The 22,976-nt window shown below is 43.4% G+C and overlaps 1 protein-coding gene across 1 annotated transcript in view; it reads right to left on the reverse strand.

Moving 5' to 3' along the window:
• Positions 1-22,976, reverse strand: part of LOC138982484 (chorion peroxidase-like) — a 72,099-nt gene that overhangs the window by 25,254 nt on the left and 23,869 nt on the right. Inside the window, exon 4 of the mRNA XM_070355787.1 lies at positions 2,129-2,219. Coding sequence (XP_070211888.1) covers positions 2,129-2,219 — 91 coding nt within the window. The remainder of the gene's footprint in view (positions 1-2,128; positions 2,220-22,976) is intronic.

A 22,976-nucleotide genomic window follows, 5' to 3' on the forward strand; every position in this document is an offset into this window, starting at 1 on the left:
CTTCGACGAAGCCCGGACTTCGGTATTGCATTTCAGCTTGGTGGCTTAAAAATTAATTAATGACTTTGGTCATTAAAAATCTGAAAATTGTAAAAAAAAATAAAAATTTATAAAACGATCCAAATTTACGTTTATCTTATTCTCCATCATTTGCTGATTCCAAAAACATATAAATATGTTATATTCGGATTAAAAACAAGCTCTGAAAATTAAATATATAAAAATTATTATCACTTTTGTTTTTTCGAAATCAATTTAAAAACACTTTCATCTTATTCCTTGTCGGTTCCTGATTCCAAAAATATATAGATATGATATGTTTGGATTAAAAACACGCTCAGAAAGTTAAAACGAAGAGAGGTACAGAAAAGCGTGCTATCCTTCTCAGCGCAACGAATACCCCGCTCTTCTTGTCAATTCCACGGGCACTGCCTTTGCCACGGGCGGTGGAGTGACGATGCAACGAGTATACGGGCTTGCTGCGTTGCGTTGCGTTCAGTTTCATTCTGTGAGTTCGACAGCTACTTGACTAAATATTGTATTTTCGCCTTACGCGACTTGTTTCTTCTCAAAAGGAAGATTTTTAAGATACATCCCGTTAGGATTCTGCTTGCTACGATATTCGCTTACCACTCTCTGAAAACACAGTCCTTTCCGTGAAATCAGTTCTGTTCACTATCTGAAATCAGTAACGACAGGGTTCACCACCTCAGGTCGCGCTAGGCTTTTAGGGGAAGGGCTCCTAATATGGACCGGCTCCTATTATGGACCACCTTCCGTTCTGACAAACTAACGGCGCTAGAGCGCTAAAAACAGTTTCATTCGCTGTATTCACCCTCTCTGTATAACTTGCACATGTCAAAACAGTTGCAGAAACACAAACCTCAAAACCGTTAGGCTTTTTCTCTTTTTTTCACTTTTGGCAGCGTTCACTCTAAATTTGCCGCCTAAAACGGACTCGTTTCTGTCCACAGCCAAAGCTTTTATCACACAAAAATTGCTATATATGACAGCTAAGACCGTATTTGTTACATTTTAGCAGTTTTGACCCCGAGTTTCTACTGCAAACAAAAAATAATAGCAAAATCTCAAAGTATGTGTGAGTCCCCTAATATGGACCACCTTCAACAAATCGAAGAAAATGAAAGCTAAAGGCTATTTTCATTAATTCATTAAGAAGCTTGCTGAAAGTAACCTATAACTAGCCCTCGAGATTTCAAAAAAATATAACAAATAGTTTTCTTTTCGTGGAAGTTGATAATTTCACTTATTTTCACTCTGTTTTTGATAAGCTTCTTTAGTTTCCTGGTGTGCTTCAAATAATGCTCTCATCAACCCGAAACAGATAAATCTAAAGCATCTTTTAATTAGTCTGACTTGCACACTAAGTTGTAGCATGAAATTTCGAACTATAGGGGGCTTTTTACAGTGATTCGTGAAGGCCGCTTCACTGGTCCCTATTAGGAGCCTGGGCGCCTAATATGGACCATTTGTGATTTTTTTCTGTATTTAATTTTTGCTGAAGGTCTATCAAAGCTATTTTACTTTAATTAGGCCCCACGGTTAACCAAAGAGAGAAGGACTACCAAACACAAAATGAAACTTCTTCGCAAGAAAACAAGCCATGGCCAGGTATCAGCATGAAACAAAAAGTGGTCGATATTAGGAGCCCTTCCCCTACATGGGATCAGACCATCCCTCCATGTGGGCACACACCAAGCATCAAAATGCTGACTGCTTCGTATGCAACGTTGCAAGTTTTATGAATCAATTTCATAGATTGACACTAGTTTGAATTTTAATTAATTACATTTTTTTTGAAGTCCCAGTCTGCAAAGAAACTATTCAGTACGTGTCCGAGTGGAGGGATGGCCTAATCCCATGTAAAAGCCTGGCCCGACCTTAAAATGGTGAAACGAGTCGTTACACGGGATGGACTATCGCTCGCCTGGGTGTAAATTAAAGTCATCACCAACCAAGCAACCTCTATTTCTAACATGACAATCCTGCACAAACCCGGCTGGTATAATGATGTGCGTCCTTCAAACCCAGAATATGCAGTCCTGGTGTTCAGCAAACACCACCAAGAAAACCACCTCTGTGCCTTTACATGTGGACCTGTACTCACCTGGCATTTGCTTCCTCCAACTTAGCGGCGATCTGTCCAGTAAAACGTCCGTTGACCTTGGCAGGACATAGTGACGTCAGCTTCAAGGCCCCTGCAACCAACATCACAGATAAGAAGCACGAAAAACAAGCCGTGGCGTAGCAGCTTGTGTGCCCTGATGATCAAAAGAGCTATGCCGGCCGGAGCCTTCATAGTGCTCCTGGCAGGTGTAACCGCGCCGGACAGGTCTGAGGTGAATGGGGCCAGACTAAGTATACACCCTAGCCCTCCAGGTTGGGGGTTGTGCGAAGGGCTAACAACTCATCCATGGAAAAAAGTACTCGTTACAGAAACGTCAACAAGAGATACAAGGAGTGGCGGCCTATGCCCCGGACGGGGTCAAAGGCATAAGTAAGTAAGTAAGTAAGTAAAACAAGCGATGCGTCGACGTCTTTTCTTGCAGAACTGACAGTCGAGTGTAATAATATTAGATTAGAAAGTAGAAGTGGATGTGTTGAAGTCAGTGGCGAGAGATTGCAGCAGTCTGCGAGAACACCCCTCATCCGGCCTCTGTCTCTGTCTCTCTGTCTGTCTGTCTGTCTCTCTCTCTCTTTCTCTCTCTCTCTCTCTCTCTCTCTCTCTCTCTCTCTCTCTCTCTCTCTGTATATATATATATATATATACTAGATGAATACCCGCTTCGCCGGGTACGGCTTCGCCGGGAGGAAGGCGAGCCGAATACCCGGCTGCGCCGGGGACCCGGCTTTGCCGGGTGTACGCCGGCTTTGCCGGCGCACCGCACGAAGGAAGGAAGATAAACGCGCAAAACACTGGAGAAGAGTAAAAATAGTATAACGGGAATATGGATTGAGCGTTGTCGACAGTAACCTTCTAAAAATAGAGACGGGAATATGGATTGACGCCACACGAAGGAAGAGAGATAAACGCTGAAAACACTGGAGAAGATAAGGAAGAGTTACTGGGAATGGATCCAGAGAAAAACCAAAATCGGTTCAGCGCTGCGCGCTGAGAGCACGTGTTGAAATATCTCATCGAGCAGGTTGTGTCCGGGGTCTACCTGAATATGCCCACCAAATTTGACAGATCCATCGAGAACCTTGGGCGTGCATCGCGGACACACACACACACACACACACACACACACACACACACACACACACACACACACACACACACACACAGACACAAGTCGTATATATATATAGACGACTTGTGTCTGTCTGCCTGTCTGTCTGTCTGTGTGTTCGCCATGCACGACCAAAGTTCTCGATGGATCTGCTTCAAATTTGGTGGGTATATTCAGGTAGACCCCGGACACAATCTGGTCGATGAAAATTTTCAACACGTGCTCTCAGCGCGTAGCGCTGAACCGATTTTAGTTTTTCTGTACATCTATTCCCAGTAACTCTTCCTTATCTTCTCCAGTGTTTTGCGCGTTTATCTCCCTTCCTTCGTACGGTGCGCCGGCGAACACCCGGCAAGGCCGGGTCCCCGGCAAAACCGGGTATTCGGCTCTACTTCTTCGCGGCGAAGCCGGGTATTCATACTGACTCTGTCTCGCGATTATCCCGGCGAAGCCGATACCCGGCGAAGCGGGTAATCATCTAGTATATATTATAAGATGTTTGATGGGTTGTTGACAGACCAGCTTTTTTGTCGGTCCGAGGGGGAGCATATCGTCTTTTGTTTCATATTCAGTATTGACCAAGGCCGAAGGCCGCGGTCAATAAATATGAAACAAAAGTCGATATGCCCCCCGAGGACCGACAAAAAAGCTGGTCTGGCAATAAACCATCAAACATCGTTTTTGTCATCATTTTGGTGGTTCAACATTAAGTGAAAAATCAACACAGGGAGCCATGGTTTGAAACGCGAGTTCTGTTATTATAATGCATGTTCGGGGCCCCAGCACGTTGTTCAAAGCTGGCGTGCGAAAGCAACTTACTGTGTGTGATTTGAGTTTATAATGTTGAGACAAGTATGTCAGGTTTGAGGATGCGAAGTTCTGTAGGTTCCGACTACAGAGTGGTGTGTGAAAGCAACAGCAAGCGCCTTTGAGACGATAGTGCCCACATGTTGCATTCGAGCGATGGGATTGTCGTATTTCAAACGAGGTGATTTGCTTGCACAGTCAGCGTTGACCATCTCACAACAGATCTGTTATGTGGATTATCGTGCGACGTTCGAGTCGGGGGCAAGGAATCGCAGGAAGCAAAGATGAGTCTTTTTCCATTGTCACCTTTCTTTCCGGTTGTTGGTGCATATAATATTGTGCGGACAAAATGATGCGACGGCGAGTGTTTTTTGCCTCCAAGATTTTGTGGTGTGGGTATTGTTTTGCTCGTTTCATACCCACACCAAAACCTGAAACACACCCCACCCCACCCTCCCCCTCCCTCACAATCAGTCCATGAACACAAACACTGACACACACAAATTAATGATCAAGTTACCCCCCCCCCCCCCCCCAACCCTTCACTTGCACACCTGCAACGCAGACGATCATATTATTGATTAAATATTCATATAGGTCAGTGTTGGGTTTTTTGTTCTTGTTTGTGTTATTGCAGAATCGGTTTTCTCTTATTGCTACACGTGTCTCTTCATTACATTTCACCATCGCCCTACCACCCTGCCCCTCTCGGTATTCCACCCCTCGGTTTTCAGTGGTAAATATTAGTAATCGAATATTGAAGCTACGTTGAGTCAAAGGTCACAGAAGATTTGCATCGTGCAGCACTGCACGAATTGGGTCAAAGGACACAAACGATCTGCGTCGTGCCGCGAAGGAAAGATAATCGCGATCTTGTTTCTCATTGCCTCTCTGTTTTTCATTAGACTTGTCATTCTGCTTGCTCGGCTTTGTCAGATGTCTTCATTTCTTGTTGCTATGTTCTTTGCTTTGTTATTATTATTGAGTCACTTGAGAAAAAGTGACTCTATGTAATCGGTCAGTGTTAGTCTGTCCGGCCGGCCGGCCGGCCGTCCGGCCGGCCGGCCGGCCGTCCGGCCGGCCGTCCGTAGACACCACCTTAACGTTGGACTTTTCTCGGAAACTATCAAAGCGATCGGGCTCATATTTTGTTTAGTCGTGACCTCCAATGACCTCTACACTTTAACGATGGTTTCGTTGACCTTTGACCTTTTTCAAGGTCACAGGTCAGCGTCAAAGGAAAAATTAGACATTTTATATCTTTTCTCGGAAACTATCAAAGCGATCGGGCTCATATTTTGTTTAGTCGTGACCTCCAATGACCTCTACACTTTAACGATGGTTTCGTTGACCTTTGACCTTTTTCAAGGTCACAGGTCAGCGTCAAAGGAAAAATTAGACATTTTATATCTTTGACAAAGTTCATCGGATGTGATTGAAACTTTGTAGGATTATTCTTTACATCAAAGTATTTACATCTGTAGCCTTTTACGAACGTTATCAGAAAAACAAGGGAGATAACTAGCCTTTTCTGTTCGGCAACACACAACTTAACGTTGGGCTTTTCTCGGAAACTATAAAAGTGACCGGGCTCAAATTTTATGTGAACGTGACTCATTGTGTTGTGAATAGCAATTTCTTCCTGTCCATCTGATGCCTCATATAATATTCAGAACTGCGAAAGTGACTCGATCGAGCGTTTGCTCTTCTTGTTTTTTTATTTGCGCGTAGTTTATCGATACAACGTCTTGTGCACGGGTCAAAATGTGTGTGTCAGGGGTCAATTGGTTTGACTTAAACTTACGTTCGTGTTTCTCCAAACAGAGATACACGCACTCCATGACTTTGTGAGAAGATAAAACATATCGATAGGTTTCATTTGTTTGCGATAAAGCATAAATGTATGACCTTTGATGAGGTAGTTTTGTTTTTTGTTTACATTTGCCAGTTTGCCAGTTCGTATTTGGAACTTGGCGAAGCAGTGTCGTCTGTTTAGGTCTGGGGAAACGCCAATGAAAAGAGCCGAAGAATCCTCGAGCGTTTCTATTGGGTTTGCTTTTGATTATCCATGTAATAGGGCTTCCTGCAACTATGGTAACCGGGGATTTATTCCCCGGGGAACATGAGATTTATTTCCCAGGTGCTTGTGAATGAAAACTCGTGAAAATGATGACAAATGTCTATATCTATATGACTAAGTGCCAAAAGGTGCGCACGAAAAGCGGACAAAGGGGCTAAAAAATAAAAGTTGACAAACACGACTGATATTGTGATTTTTGTTAAGACAACAGATGCTGGAACCCAATTACGAAAAGAAAAGATAAATTTACCCAAATGATTTTACAAATAACGATAATTTTGTTCGTTATATCATTCAAAACGGCACTGAGTCATAGCATTAAGGTTATCTCGCACGTTTTTAAAGCTAGGGCTTTGAAACTTGGCACACAACCAAAGTATAATGACCTCCAGGTATGGTGCACATCACATTAAACAACATTGAATTTCAAGGTCACAGCGAGGTTAAATTTCCTTTGCAAACTGGAAAATTGTCGTTGTCACGTCTTACATGTTTTAATACTAGATCAGTTAGACTTTACGTATACTTCACATACTTTCAGCATTTTTATAAAACCTCATTAAAAGTGACCTGCTGGTTAATCTTTGTCAAAGTTCAAGGTCACAGCGGGGTCACATCTGGTCCAAATGTGGAATATTTTCAATTTATTCAGCGCGTTTATAGCACGAGCTTTGAAAATACACACTTCTAGTGTATAATGTTCACACACGATTAAAGTCTGGTTGAAAAAGTCAAGGTCACAGCAGGGTCGCGTTGAGGTCAAACATACATTTTTCAATGAGGTTTTCTCATATGTTTTTGAAGCTAGGGCCTTGAAACTTGGCACACTACGCAAGTTAAATTAAACCTCATCAAATTCCAAGGTCACAGTAAGGTTAAAGATCCTTTACTGAGGATATTTTCTAAAAAAGGTGACCGCCTGGTTAATGTTTGTCAAATTTCAAGGTCACAGCAGTGCCATCTGGCTTAAACTTTGAAAAATTGTCAATTTCTTCAACTAGTTTTATAGTGTTTGAAGTCATTCACACATGATGAAAGTCTGGTTGATAAAATCAAACGTCAAGGTCGCAGCGGGGTCGCATTGAAGTCAGACACATACAATTGTCATTTTCACGAACGCCTTTTAAGCAACACCTTTGAAACTTCACACATTCCAAAGTTTTGATGTTGTTTGGTTATAATCAAAGTGTGGTCAATTTCCATGATTGAGAGCATTCAGAGGGGTCAAGTTGAGGTCACACAAAAAGTGATAATCTTTATAAGACTCACGTTTGCTGCTATTGCTCACTTGACATTGGTGAAAGTGCTTATTTTATAATTGTTGATCTTGATGTTTTGACTAATTAATATTACCAGGATCAACCATACCAGATTTCAAAGTCCAGAAGTTGTCAAACCTCAAACCTGTTGGAAGTTTCAAAGATTTAAGCATCAACAAATTTCTATTTGATTTGACCTTAAATAACAGATTTGACCTTAAATCTTAAAACAGATCAACCAGACTTTGGTTTTATATAAATTGAAGTTCAATACAATTTCCTTTTTTTTTTTTACCCACGCGAGACCCTGCTATGACCTTCACATTTCTCAAGGATCAACCTTGAATTCTCCATGTTGAACAATCATTAAGCAAAAGCGTTGTTTGAAGTTTGAAGGTTCTAGCTTCAAAAATCTCTGAAAAAATATGTTTCATCCGTTTTCTGAACCACATGTGACCCAGCCGTGACCTTGAAATCTGACAAGGGTCAACAAGACTTTTACCATGCATGGGGGCGATTAAACCCCAAATGTGTGTGAAGTTTCAAGGTTTCAACTTAAAAAACGTCTGAGAAAAATATACATTTTCCTTTTTGGACAATGTGTTGCACGCAAGACAACACGACAAACGCTCGTGTTATCATTCTTTTACTTTAAGGTCGACTTGCGTGCCCGCTCTTTCGCTAATCTCAATTAAAATTCATCTTGGAAGTTCGGTTTTATTACGCTTTTAATTAAGAAGATTAAACTAAGACAACAAATAGTTAGGTTTACCCATTAAACTCGATAAGGTAGTGACATTTTATGTTGAACGCAAGATGGTGTCGCACGCAAGATCTGAAAAGATGTTGACGACATAATTTCAACACTTGATAGCGCATTCGTGGTTCGTGATTTCTTCACAAATTTTGAACACAGAATGTGTCACGTGGTTCCGTAGATGAAGTAGATCTTTGTACATGTAAATTTTGTTTTTAAAAGAAAATAACCGTTAATTACCGAACATTTTGTCGCACGCAAGATATGACGAAATTTTCAAATCGTTTTCAAAAATGCTGTTCAAAAGTTCTGCAGTCTTTGCTGGATTACTTGAAAGACAGCAGTTTGATACACCGTTATCGCTTGACGTGTCGACATCAATTCCAGAGTTTTTGAAAAAGAAATTTAGTAAATATCTGCGATTGAAAAATGTATGCCGTGATGACGACACATCTTGCGTGCGACACCTTAAAATTCGGTTATCGAAAAAAAAAAATTCTCTCGAGATTTAGATTTGACGTTTGGTCTCGTCTGTAAAGCGATGTTTCAGGCATTCAATCAAACTAAATGCAATTCATTTGTACTTCTTGTTATTTTTCTGTGGCATATTCAAAACACGAGGTATCACGATGTCCTTTTTCAGATGGCCGGTTTTGGCGTTATTTTTGACTTTAAACAAAGATAACTTCAAAACCGTTCAAGTCAGACACACGAACTTATGTCCACTATCTCTTCGCACATTCATCCACACACACACCGATTTTCAGCAGACACACGTTTTTAGAAACATTTTTATTGTAAAACAAAGTCGTCTTCTGTTCTGTGAGCACCTTTTGGCACTTAGTCATATACGGCTTGTGTGTGTGTGTGTGTGTGTGTGTGTCTGTCTGTCTGTCTGTGTGTGTTCGCTATGCACGGCCAAAGTTCTCGATGGATCTGCTTCAAATTTGGTGGCCATATTCAGGTAGAGCCCGGACACAATCTGGTCGATGAAAATTTTCAACACGTGCTCTCAGCGCGCAGCGCTGATTCGATTTTGGTTTGTATGGTTTTTCTGTACATCCATTCCCAGTAACTCTTCCTTATCTTCTCCAGTGTTTTGGGCGTTTATCTCCCTTCCTTCGTGTGGCGTCAATCCATATTACCGTTACTATTTTTAGAAGGTCACTGTCCACAACGCTCAATCCATATTCCCGTTACTATTTTTAGAAGTTTTCCTTCGTGTGGCGTCAATCGCGTACGGTGCGCCACTCACCCGGCGAAGCCGGCGTACGGTGCGCCACTCACCCGGCGAGGCCGCGTATTCGGCTCTACTTCTTCCCGGCGAAGCTGGCTACCCGGCGAAGCGGGTATTTATCTAGTATATATATAAAACATCAGAAGTTGTGAAAGAAACAATTGAAAGTCAGAAGAGACTTTCTTAATATGTAATGAAATAATATATATATATGTAATGTTATATCTTATTATCTATCTACCTTTTTTGCTGGCAACTGTACAGCTCTTCCACTCCACCTCTATGCCCACTCCCGGTGCGGAAGCATACATAAACACACACAAACACTGTGACATGTTCGTGCGCGACTGACAGACAGACACACACACACACACACACGCGCACGAACACACACACACACACACAAACACACACACACACACACACACACACACACACGCGCGCACGAACACACACACACACACACTGGGTTTTTTTCACTGGTAGACCATGGCTGGTTAACTGTAACCTTAGTTTTCCACAACTTATCATTATTTGATCATCTCAGTGGATAAAATCAAAGGCTTTTAACCCTTTCGCTGCCAATCAAAACTTCCTGACTGCCAGGGAATATTGGAGTTCGGGGTGTAATAATTCACAACAAATTCTAGCTCCAAACTGGCAGTAGGTAGAAAAGTAAAACCTATGTTATTTTTAAAAGAAATTCAACCAAGAATCTGTTTTTAGTATCTAATCATGGAAATAATGCACAAGTGCAGGACGGGTATACCCGTCCTAAGGCAATCAAGGGGTTAAGAGCCAATGCCCGCTGAAGATAAATGCCTGAGACGAATTGAACAACCTTGTGCAATGTGAATAGTTCTCTCAGAGCTTGATAATCGTATCAGAGCGTGATTTTAAGCGTCATAATCGCATCAAAGCGTAATAAAGCTTATGAAAGCGTGATTTAAAGCGTAACAAAGCGTAACAAGGCCTGACCAAATCGGGAAATAATTCGTCCCCAAAGCGTAACCAATTCGTATCAGAGCTTTTCAGAGCGTAACATTACTTATGCCTAGTTCACACCAACGGCGAATGCCGCGCTTTAAATCGGCGACCAAAGCGCCATCATTTTTCACGATCTCCTAAGTAATGTTACGCTCCTAAGTAATGTTTCTGTCGGCCTGTTCTTTAATCCTGTGCTAGTGTAACAGGCCATTTTCACACATAGTCACTTTTGACCGGGAGGTCATTCTGGGCCCCCCCCCCCCCCCTGTTCAGTTTTGACCCCCCCCCCCCCCTAGTCAGTTTTGACCCCCCCCCCCCCTTCAAACTTCAAAAATAATTACGTTAGGACCATTTAAAACAAAATGTATGTATATGTCCACAATATTTGTTGGAAAAATGATCTAAAAAATTTTTTTTAAATAAAAAAATAATTTAAAAAATTTTTAAAAAGGTTTCACACTTCCTTTGAAACTTCAAGAATAAGTACACCAGGACGAAATGTACGCATAAATGAATGCATCTATGCATCTCCACAAGTTTTTTTTTTGGGGGGGGGTCAAAACTGACTAGGCCCGTCAGTTTTGACCCCCCCCCCCCCCCCCCTTCAAACTTCAAGAATAAGTACTTTAAGACCTTTTAAAACGAATTACATGTAAATGTGGACAATATTTGTTGGAAAATGATAATGGGAAAATGATAATGGGATAATGGGAAAATTCGTTTTTAAAAATCGGAAAAAAAATTTAACTTTATTTTCTAAAAAAAAAAAAAAAAAAAAGTGTTGACGCTTCCCTTCAAACTTTAAGAATAAGTACATTAGGACTTCAGATGACGAAATGTATGCATATATGTATGCATCTATGTATCTCAACAGGTTCAGAGGGATGTGTCATTCTGGGCTAGCCCAGAATGACCTCCCGGTCAAAATCAGCTAGCCCAGAATGACCCCCCCTTCAAACTTCAAGAATGAGTACTTTAAGACCTTTGAAAACGAATTAAATGTAAATGTGGACAATATTTGGTGGAAAATGACATTGCAAAAACAAACAAAAATTAAAAAAAAACCTTTAACTTTTTTTCTAAAAAAAACCAAAAGTTTCGACGCTTCCCTTCAAACATCAAGAATAAGTACATTAGGACTACACATGACGAAATGTATGCATATATGTATGCATCTATGTATCTCAACAGGTTCGGAGGGATGTGTCATTCTGGGCTAGCCCAGAATGACCTCCCGGTCAAAATCAGCTAGCCTAGAATGACCCCCCGGTCAAAACTGACTAGTTCAGTCAGTTTTGACCCCCCCCTTCAAACTTCAAGAATGAGTACTTTAAGACCTTTTAACACGAATTAAATGTAAATGTGGACAATATCTGGTGGAAAACGATATTGAAAAAAACAAAAAATCGGAAAAAAACCTTTAACTTTATTTTCTAAAAAATAATCTGCATGTTATGTTATGCTCTGGCCTTACTTGTAGGCGAACGGTATGTTATATGTCCGTCTGTCGGTTATGTCCTAATGTTGTATATATATATGTCTTGCGACGGGCGCTGTGGCGGGGTGGTAAGACGTCGGCCTCTTAATCCGAAGGTCGAGGGTTCGAATCCCGGTCGCGGCCGCCTGGTGGGTTATATTTTAAGTGTGGAGATTTTTCCGATCTCCCAGGTCAACTCAGTTATGTGCAGACCTGCTAGTGGCTTATCCCCCTTCGTGTGTACACGCAAGCACAAGACCAAGTGCGCACGGAAAAGATCCTGTAATCCATGTCAGAGTTCGGTGGGTTATAGAAACACGAAAATATCCAGCATGCTTCCTCCGAAAGCGGCGTATGGCTGCCTTAATGGCGGGGTAAAAACGGTCATACACGTAAAATTCCACTCGTGCAAAAAACACGAGTGTACGTGGGAGTTTCAGCCCACGAACGCAGAAGAAGAAGAAATATGTCTTGTATACTTGCCATTTACATATTTAATATACATGTTGAAGGATGAATGATGATACATTGTAGACGGATGCATGTTATTGATTAAAAGCCCCACAATGATGTGCTTGACAAATACACAAACAAAATTAATAAAAAAAATTAAAACAAGTTTTGCCCCCCCCCCCCCCCCCCCTCCCCCCTTCAAACTTTAAGAATGAGTACTTTAAGACCTTTTAAAACGAATTGAATGTAATTGTGGACAATATTTGTTGCAAAATGATATTGAAAAAAGTTTCGACGCTTCCCTTCAAACATAAAGAATAAGTGAATTAGGACTTTAGAAAAATAAGTTTAATTTTTTTTCGATTTCTTTATTTTAAAAAAAAAGAAGATTTTTTTGCAATATCATTTTGTAACAAATATTGTGACAAATATTGTCCACATTTACATTCAAATCGTTTTAAAAGGTCTTAAGTTACTCATTCTTGAAGTTTGAAGGGGGGGTGTCAAATCGGTGATTTTGACCGGGAGGGCTAGCCCAGAATGAGACATCCCCCCAAACCTGTTGAGATACATAAATGCATACATATATGCATACATTTCGTCATCTGAAGTCCTAATGTACTTATTCTTGAAGTTTGAAGGGAAGCGTCGAAAGAAAAAAATGTCTAACGTTTTGTTTCTATTTTTTTTTTTTTTTTTGCAATATCATTTTTCAACAAATATTGTCCACATTTACATTCAATTCGTCCGTGTGGCAAGAATCAGACAGCAGAGCACATCCTGCAGGCTTGTCAATACCACAGTGCTCTGAGGGACACCACCTGGCCAGAGGAGACAGCGCTACAAAAGAAGCTATACGGCCCCAGAGAGGACTTGGAGAGGACAGCACGTTTCGCCCTGCAGTCCGGACTGACGATCTAACAGCGAACGACAAGAAGAAGAAGAAAAGGTCTTAAACTACTTATTCTTGAAGTTTGAAGAGGGGGGAGGGGGGTCAAAACTGACTGGCCTAGTCAGTTTTGACCGGGGGGTCATTCTGGGCTTGCTGTTTTTGACCGCTAGCCCAGAATGACACATCCCCCCAAACCTTAGATATACGTAGTTGTATACATATATGCATAAATATTGTTTCTAAAGGTCTTAATGTACTCATTCTTAAAGTTTCAGTTATAAGTTGTAGTAGTTTGACCTTACTGATGGCCGCAGGAGCGGTCATCTATTGGAATGCATTCGGAGAGGTGACATGTCTCGTTTTTTAGGACAAGTAGAGCTCGTTCACCAGTAGCAAAGACTCACTCAGTCCGTCAGTGTGCCTGAGTGTGTATGATCGGGGGGGGGGGGGGGGCTCTCCCGCGACCGGCCACCTGCAATGTACGGACAGGTTTGCACTGGCCCAAAAGGGTGTCCGTTCATGAGAGGGACTGCTGTAACAGTCTGCCTTAGAGATGAGGACGACAGTTGGCCAGATGGCCAGAATAGCGCGCTGCATTTTCCTGCATAGAACTAAGGCGCGTCTGCCGCGACGGTGCCTGAGCTAAACATTGGCGGGCACTGCTCACAGCCCGGCACACAGCACTGTAAACATTCCCCGTCCCTTCACCTCTCTCGCTACCACCCGCCCTACCCTTGGTCTCATGCCTGTATACAAACGAACAAACAAAGAATTAACCCATAAATAAATAAATGTGTGCAATACATAGGCATAAAATGGATGGATAAAAAGATAAATAAATAAATAGATAAATAAATAAATAAATAAATGAATAAATAGATAAAAAGAATCAATCAACCAATCAATCAATCAATCGATCAATCAATCAATCAATCAATCAATCAATCAATCAATCAATCAATCAATCAAACAATCAAACAAATTAATAAAGATGTAGAAATAAACATATGCGCCTACCATGAGCCACAGCAGCCAAAGCACAAAGTGCCAGCAAAACGAAAGTTGGTCTCATAGTTCGGTGGTCAGTCTTGTTCACTCGGTTCACACTGGTGGTTATTTAGACCCTCCAGACTTTTTATAAATACCCCTGACCGGCGAACCGTGACTGGCCTTCGCTTCCCTTCATTTACGTGTTTCATGTTTTGACATTTTCTTTCCCTTCCATGTCGTGTTCACTGTGACACTGCCGTTTGTTGGGGTGTTTGTGTTTTATGGGTTCCGTTTGGGTTTTATGTTTAGCTTGCAAAATGTTTAAAGTTTTCATTAGCTGCAGAATTTTGTCTGCAACTTCTTTTGTTCGTGTTGGTGGTGGGGGTTATGTGTGTGTGTGTGTGTGTGTGTGTGTGTGTGTGTGTGTGTGTGTGTGTGTGTGTGTGTGTGTGTGTGTGTGTGTGTGTTTATATCTATGTCTGTCTCTGTGTCTGTATGTGTGCATCTATGTACATCTGTGTTTGTGTCTTTGTGTCTGTCTGCGCATAGCCGTGTCTATTGGTATTTTTGTCCGGCTGTCTGTCTATCTGTCTGTTTGTCTATGTCTTTCAATCTGCATGTATTCTGCTAGGTTGGCAAAACGAGGTACAGTACTCCCCGGTTAACGTCACTACCGTTTAAGGTCACACCTCTGATAACATCAATCAGGGTGTTGGTCCCGACCTAAAGCCTTCTTTGTATGACTAAGAAAACCTCGCTTAGCGTGACCTCGGATACGGGAACACCTCTTTTTAGGTGACCCCCGTTCTGGTCTCTAAATGCAGAAGACCACCGCTTAAGATCAAGCGAAACTGAAACTGAAAAAAATCTCCCAATTTTGCGGCCTTGGCAGAGGTTTTTTTCTCCATATAATATCAAAAGAGAAGTGACGCACAAATGTAAACGTCATCAGATTGTTTGGCCCGATTATTTCCGGTTAACGTCACTACCGTTTAAGGTCACACCTCTGATAACATCAATCAGGGTGTTGGTCCTGACCTAAAGCCTTCTTTGTATGACTAAGCGAAAACCTCGCTTAGCGTGACCTCGGATACGGGAACACCTCTTTTTAGGTGACCCCCGTTCTGGTCTCTAAATGCAGAAGACCTCCGCTTAAGATCAAGCGAAACTGAAACTGAAAAAAATCTCCCAATTTTGCGGCCTTGACAGAGTTTTTTCTCCATATGACATCAAAAGAGAAGTGACGCACAAATGTAAACGTCATCAGATTATTTGGCCCGATTATTTTACCCCAAAGAGAAGGATGAGGAAATCTTTCGCAAATAAAACTTGGAAAATAGTTCCCGCCAAAAAAGTCGCTGAACCAATCAAATTGCCAACGGAAACCACTTTGACAGAGTGAGACCCGTGGATGATGACAGATGTAACTGCTGTGTGCCCGCTCCCCTTCTGCAGAGGCATGAGCCTAGAATTGACCTCATGTTGTAATGCATGTCATAAGCGATATTTGAGTAGTGCCAATTTTAGGCCAAAATAAAAGACATTGTTGAAGATTTGAGATATTTGGAAGCTCGCTCTCTCTCTCTCTCTCTCTCTCTCTCTCTCTCTCTCTCTCTCTCTCTCTCTCTCTCTCTCTCTCTCTCTCTCTCTTTTGTTCCCCCTCTCTCTCTTCTCTCATGGTCTCTGTTTCTGTCTGTCTCTCTCTCACTCTCAGTCTCCGACCCCTCTCCTCTCTCTCTCTTTCTCTCTATCTTTGCCCCTCTGGCCATCTTTCTCTCTCTCTCTTCTATCATGTCTCTTTCTCTCTCTCAGCCTCCAATCTCTCTCTCTCTCTTCCTTTCAATCCCCCCCCCCTACTCTCTCTCTCTCGATCTCCCTCTTTTTAACTCTATGTCTCTCTCTCCGTCTCCTCTCTTTATCTCTGTCTGTCATGATCATTTGTCTGTGTCTCTCCTCTCTTTCTATGTCTGTCTGTCTTAGCTCACCTCCTCTCTCTCTCTCTCTCTCTCTCTCTCTCTCTCTCTCTCTCTCTCTACCTCTCTCTCTCTCCTAATGCAGCTGATGGTCTCTGTGCCAGTGTCAGTATGTATGTCAGTGTGTGTCTCTCTCTGGATCTGCCCATTATCACGTCATTGACTTTCAATTGGCGGGAAGTCTTTTATGGGGCCTCAAACTAAACTCTGATCTCCTCGGATAAGATCAATTTTTTCAACTGAAATTGATCTTATCCGAGGATCGGTTAACGTGTCCCTCGGATAAGATCACGAATTTTTTTGGTCCCAAGGGGGGTCACCTTATCCGAGGAGTACTGTACTGCATTTTCGTTAGTTCAGGCTCAGCTTCAGGCGATGTTACAGTTTGACTCTACTTAGTTTGAACTTCTGGTTTTTGTTTGACCTGAAGGACTGGGTATGCACGCAAACAAACACACCCACATCAGACACCGGGTTGGCTGAGAAAGACAATGAAACAATTATATGCATGAACACACACACGCGCACGCACGCACGCACACAGACACGCGCCTTCACACACACTCAAAACTGACAAACACACACACACACACACACACACACACACACCCCACACACACACACAAACATACACGCACACACGCGTGCGCGCGCCCGCGTGTAGCTGTTTTTGCAATTTTGACTGATTTCAGGCAAAATTACTATTATTTTACAATGTTAAAGTTCGATTAAGATCTGTCGTACAGTTTTCTGGGAATGGCACTACACAAACACACTCATACACACATACTTTTATACACTAGTGTAGAATTATATTCATTATTACCCTCGTCAGTCTCTATTTTCCAGTCTATCGGAGTGCATTTAGTCAGAAATTGTGTGTGATGAGGATACATGGGAAAGTCATCAACAAGTTTGTTTACACATGCGGGAACTGATGCGTCACAGCAGCTCGAGTGTAAACACAGCAAACTCCGTCAAACCACATCAGTAGCAACGTCATCGTAATGTTTTACTCAAGTATACCCACATATGGGCCCTACTTTTACTTTATCAGTTTCAGTTCAACTCCAACGACAACATTCACCGAATACAAATCTTTCTACGTCAATGCCTGGTTCCAGTCAGTTTATCGTCTCCACGCCTATTGTTGACAACAACCAGAACCAGCATGCTTCGGCCCGCAGTGTATTTTTTTTTGTTATACATGTAGACCTACAGAATTAATGTCCTCATGTTGGTAAACAGACCGTGACACGACCAGAAATTTTGACCACAGGCACAAAGCACAGCGGGTTTGGGGTGGGAAGAAGGGAAGGGTTCTTCTACTCCTTGAACCTTTCTTTACTTGTGTCCTTGGATTCAACCCCTACCCCATACCCGAACCACAGAAGCTTCTTTTAAAGTCACAATCTTTCCCGTGTAGAGAGTTCGACTGACTCACCATCGTATAATTGCGTGTGTGTGTGTGTGTGTGTGTGTGTGTGTGTGTGTTCAGGGGCGGATCACATCATTTTTAAGGGGGGGGGGGGGGGGGTCCAAATTTCTTTTAGGGACAATTCGACGACGCGTGTTACGCGTGATTGTTCTGAAAAGTGACTATTACATGATTGTTCTGAAAGTCTACTATTTATTTCATCGTAATCACTGTAAGCCCTCATACGTGATTGTTCTGAAAGCTTACTACTTTACATGATTGTTCTGAAACTCTACTAAAGGTAAACTTGCTTCACCCGGGAAATGTTGTCAGATATAGAACAATATGAATACCCCAGCCCAACAAAGTTGGAGGGGGGTATACATATACTGGATTCACTTTGTCCATCTGTCTGTGTGTATGTCTGTATCAACTTATGGCTGATATTGGCACTGTGTATTACAACTTATGGCTGATATTGACACTGTGTATTACAACGTATGGCTGATATTGGCACTGGTGTATTACAACGTATGGTAAAAGTAAATTTTAAGGAGCTTATTGTCCGTCAGGTCTTAATTGCCTATATTGGACATGAATTGGTTTATACGATTCGAGTTTTACGCCCTCACGGCTTTTTGATGTATGCGTGTTTAGGTGGTATCAGCTATCTGCACTTATGGTAGAATGACCAAGATCTTTAACGTGCCATTGTGGTGACACGGGGGTGGGAGATGGATACCGTCTCTGGGTCTGCACATAAAGTTGACCCGTGTCCGTCCCGGCCCGGATTCGAACCAGCGACCTCTCGATCACAAGTCCAGTGCTCTACCACCTGAGCTACCCGGGCCCCCCACAACTTATGGCTGATATTGGCGCTGGTGTATTACAACTTATGGCTGATATTGGCACTGGTGTATTACAACTTATGGCTGATATTGACACTGTGTATTACAACGTATGGCTGATATTGGCACTGTGTATTACAACTTATGGCTGATATTGGCACTGGTGTATTACAACTTATGGCTGATATTGGCGCTGGTGTATTACAACTTATGGCTGATATTGACACTGTGTATTACAACGTATGGCTGATATTGGAACTGTGTATTACAACTTATGGCTTATATTGGCACTGTGTATTACAACGTATGGTTGATATTGGCACTGTGTATTACAACGTATGGCCGATATTGGCACTGTGTATTACAACTTATGGCTGATATTGACACTGTGTATTACAACTTATGGCTGATATATATTGGCACTGTGTATTACAACGTATGGCTGATATTGACACTGTGTATTACAACGTATGGCGGATATTGGCACTGTGTATTACAACTTATGGCTGGTATTGACACTGTGTATTACAACTTATACCCAATATTGACGGACTGTGTGATGATATCTTCTGCTATGGTCTGTTGAGACAGTGATATCAAAATCGAGACCGGAGGTCGAGATTTTGATATCACTGTCGAAACAGACCAATAGCAGAAGATATCATCACACAGTCAGTCAATGTTAGATATATTGCTAATTCTTTGGACATTTTGTATTACTGTAAAGAAATTACAAAAGTATTTGTCTCAGTTTTGGCTGTTCCATATCCCTCCCTCTGATCATTTATTATTTCTTTTTGTTCACTCTTTTCTTGTACTTTTCAGTATTTCAAAATATCTTTTCTTTCAACTTCTTCTTCTTCTTCTTCTTGGCGTTCGCAGAGGTTACACAATCAGTCCAGCACTGGTGATAAATGTTGTCGTTTTCTCCAACTCCTGTCGACTGCCGTATAGTTTGGTCTGCAAGGGAGTTGGTGACGGCCACACTTCTTTTCGTTCCTCATCTAGTAAGGGACATCGCTGTAAGATGTGTTCCGCTGTTTGGTCTTCTTGACCGCAGGCACAGGTTGGTGATGGCGCCAGCTTGAACTTTCGGTTCATGTGAGCATTGAGCCTGTTGTGGCCAGTACGCAGCCTGATGAGTTTGACTTGCTGCTCTCTGGACAGTGTGTGGTAGTCATCTCTGTTTGTCCTTGGCCTCATCAATGCCTTGATGATTGTCTTCTGCTCACTGAAGCTGACACTGTTTTCAGGTTGGTCTTCCACGGCTCCTTCTTTCGCCAGCTCATCTGCCCTTTCATTTCCTGGTATCCCACAGTGTGCTGGTATCCACTGGAGGACAACTCTTCTGGTTTGTCTGACCATCTGTAATGCTTTGGCCAGCTGTGGGAGTTTGTCGTTCTCTAGGGCCTGAAGGACTGAAAGGGCGTCCGAGAGGAAGACAACTTGGTAGCAAGGGTCTGCGGAGTCCTGAACCAAGGAGGCGGCCTGCATGAGAGCTTCTGCTTCTGCTTTATAGTTTGTGCAGTGTTTGCCAGTGGCAACGCTGGATGTAGCTGTATGTCCCCCAGGGAACTGGATGAGAATGCCTGCACCTCCATTGAGCACGGCGTTAGTTGCTGATCCATCGGTGTATACATGGATCCACGCCTCTTTTGGGTACTGTTCGTCGATCAGGGCTAAGGTGAGTGCCTGTCGAGCTGTGTCATTCTGATCTTCTCCTGAGGTAACATGTGGAACACTGGTGCAGATCTGGATGCCTGGTTTCTCTGTTGCCTTGGGGGTTTCCTCTTCTTCTTGGGTCAGAGGTAGAGTGTTCTGTGGGAGGACTTCCCTGTACTGTCGAGAAAGTCTCTTGCTCTCGTGTACAAAACTGCTCCGTTTGAGCCGGTTCTTGGTGAGGTTGCTCAGTCTGTGCTTCATGGGGTGGTCAGGTAGGCACTTGAGCTTCTCGGCCTGTACCATAGTCTTGGCTTCTCTTCTCTGACAGAGGGGTTGGATGGTGGTAAGCTTCTCCATTTCCTTGATGGGCGTGGATTTCATTGCACCAGTGATGAGTCGGAGGGCCTGGTTTTGCACACGGTCAAGGGTCTGCAGGTTTGTCTTGGCTGAGGTTGACCACGCTGTGGAGCCGTACTCGAGGTGGGGTCTGATTGTTCCCTGGTATACTGTCTTCAGTATCTTCTCGTTCGCTCCCCAGGTGGTACCTGCCAGCTTCCTGAGTATGGCTAGCTTGCGCCGGGCCTTCGTCTCTGCCTGTGCAATGTGTGGTTTCCAGGTCTGCCGTCTATCAAAGGTGACACCAAGGTACGTTGCTTCTTCATCCTCTCTCAGAGGAGTTCCACCAAGCCTAATGGTTCCGGCTTTCTGCTTTGGCGACAGTGTGAATAGGGTGGTGGAGGATTTCTCCTTGTTGATGGAGACGCACCAATCTTCTGCCCATGCGTTCAGCCTATCTGCCGCTTGCTGCATTCTGTAGGTGGCAGTACTTGCGTGCTCCTCCTTGCACCAGATCACAAGGTCGTCTGCGTAGAGAGCAGCTTTGATCCCCTTGGGCATCTCAGACACCAGATCGTCGATGAAGAGAAGGAAGAGTGTGGGGGAGAGGACTCCGCCCTGAGGGACGCCATGACGAAGGAGGAACTTCTTGCTTTTGGTCTGGTCGACGTTAACTCTTGCCCTGCGGTTATAGAGGTAAGAGCGAATCCACTGGTACATGTTGCTGGACACGCCTTTCCTCAGCAGTTTTACAAGGAGTCCATCTTTCCAGACCTTGTCAAAGGCCTTCTGAAGATCTATCCAGGTGACGAAGACCAGCTTCTGTTCCTGAAAGGCATCTTCAACTTCTTGCGCCAGGTAAGTGACCTGATCTTCAGTGCTGCGGAACTGTCGGAATCCAGCTTGTTCAGGGGCGAGGAGGTTCCTGGATTCCAGGTACCACCTGAGGCGCTCGTTCACAATTCTCTCCAGGGTCTTCACAACACAGCTGGTGAGGCTGATTGGGCGATAGCTGGTGGCCTTCTTTGGATCCTTCCCTTTTTTTAAGATGGGGATCATGATCGCTTCTCGCCAGAGTTGTGGTAGCGATCCTTCTTGCCAGCTGCTGTTGAAGACCTCGAGTAGCTTGTTCTCTGCTGCACTACCAAGGTGGGTTAGCATCTCGTTGGTGATGCCGTCTGGGCCAGGGGACTTCTTCGCCTTTGACTTTTTCAGAGCTGAGTGCAGCTCGTGGAGTGTGAGTGGTTGACTCATGGCGTCCACTGTCGGCTGTCTGGCAGGTCTCTCTCTTTTCTCTCTTCTTGCTTCTCTCTGTTTCTCGGGGCTAACATGGAGGTTGCTCTCAGCTGCATAGCTTTCAGCAAATTGGTTGGCAGCATGCTTTCCAGTTAGCACCTTCTCGTTCTCTTCTAATGTGATCTTTCCTCTGCTGGTGTTCTCATCATTCAACTGCTTGGTGAGCCTCCAGAGCTTTCTGCCATCCTTCTCAAGGTTCAGAGAGCTTGTTTTCTCTTGCCAGCTTCTCCGTCTTGCCTGTAGCTTCTTTTTGAGAAATTTGGCTTTGGCTTCCTGGAGGCGGATGTTGTTGTTTTGTGACGGGTTGACTTCTGCTTCCCTTCTGGCGTCTGCCAGATCATCATCCAGTTCCTGCAATTCATTGCTCCAGTAGGGCTTATAGTCTCTCCTGGCACCCCTGGGAATGGACTCACGCGCTGCTCTGAGGATGCTCATGTTGAAGTCCTTCGCCACCATGTTGATGTCTCGACCCTCGACTCTGATGTCTTTGGTGAGTTCGCTGGTGCGATGTCTAAAGAGGAACCAGTTCGCTCTTTTGTAGTTCCACCGTGGGAAGGAAGCTTCAGTGCAGGACTCCATGCCCAGGGTCAAAAAGACTGGCCGATGGTCACTTCCACCTAGCTGTTCTCCGACATCTCTGCTGGTTAGCTGGTGCATGTCTTCCGTGCAGAAGGCTAGGTCAGGAGTTGATGTAGTGTGCCATCTTCTGGAGTAGAATGTAGGGCAGTCAAAGGGACTGTTCAAAAGGATGAGACCTTTGTCGTCCTGCCAGTTCTCCACCTCTTCTCCTCTCCGATCCAGGTGGTCATATCCCCAACTCTGTGAATGACTGTTGAAGTCACCCACCACGATGAAGTTGGAGGCCTTTGCGGGGATCGTGTCAAGGGCGAGGTGTCTATCATTGGGGCAGTAGAAGTTGACAAGATGGAATTCTGATGTCTTCGTCTGGATTCGAATCACCTGATATTCGGAGTCCTCCATGTGCGTTTCTATCAAACAGGCATTGATGTTGTTCCTGATGAGGGTCAGGATTCCTCCTTTGCTTCGGTCTGTTCTGTCGGACCTAAGGCATTGGTAGCCTCTCACTTTGAAGGACTTTTGGGGTGTCAGGTGCGTCTCCTGAATACAGCAGATGTTGATGTTCTTCTCATGCAGGATATGCTCCAACTCTGTCTTCTTGTTCAGGATACTTTCTGCGTTCCAGTGCATGACCTGAAAAGGTCGCTGCTGACTGGGTTTCTTCCCGGTTGT

Source organism: Littorina saxatilis, linkage group LG12 (genome assembly GCF_037325665.1).
Source record: "Littorina saxatilis isolate snail1 linkage group LG12, US_GU_Lsax_2.0, whole genome shotgun sequence".
Lineage (NCBI taxonomy): Eukaryota > Metazoa > Mollusca > Gastropoda > Littorinimorpha > Littorinidae > Littorina > Littorina saxatilis.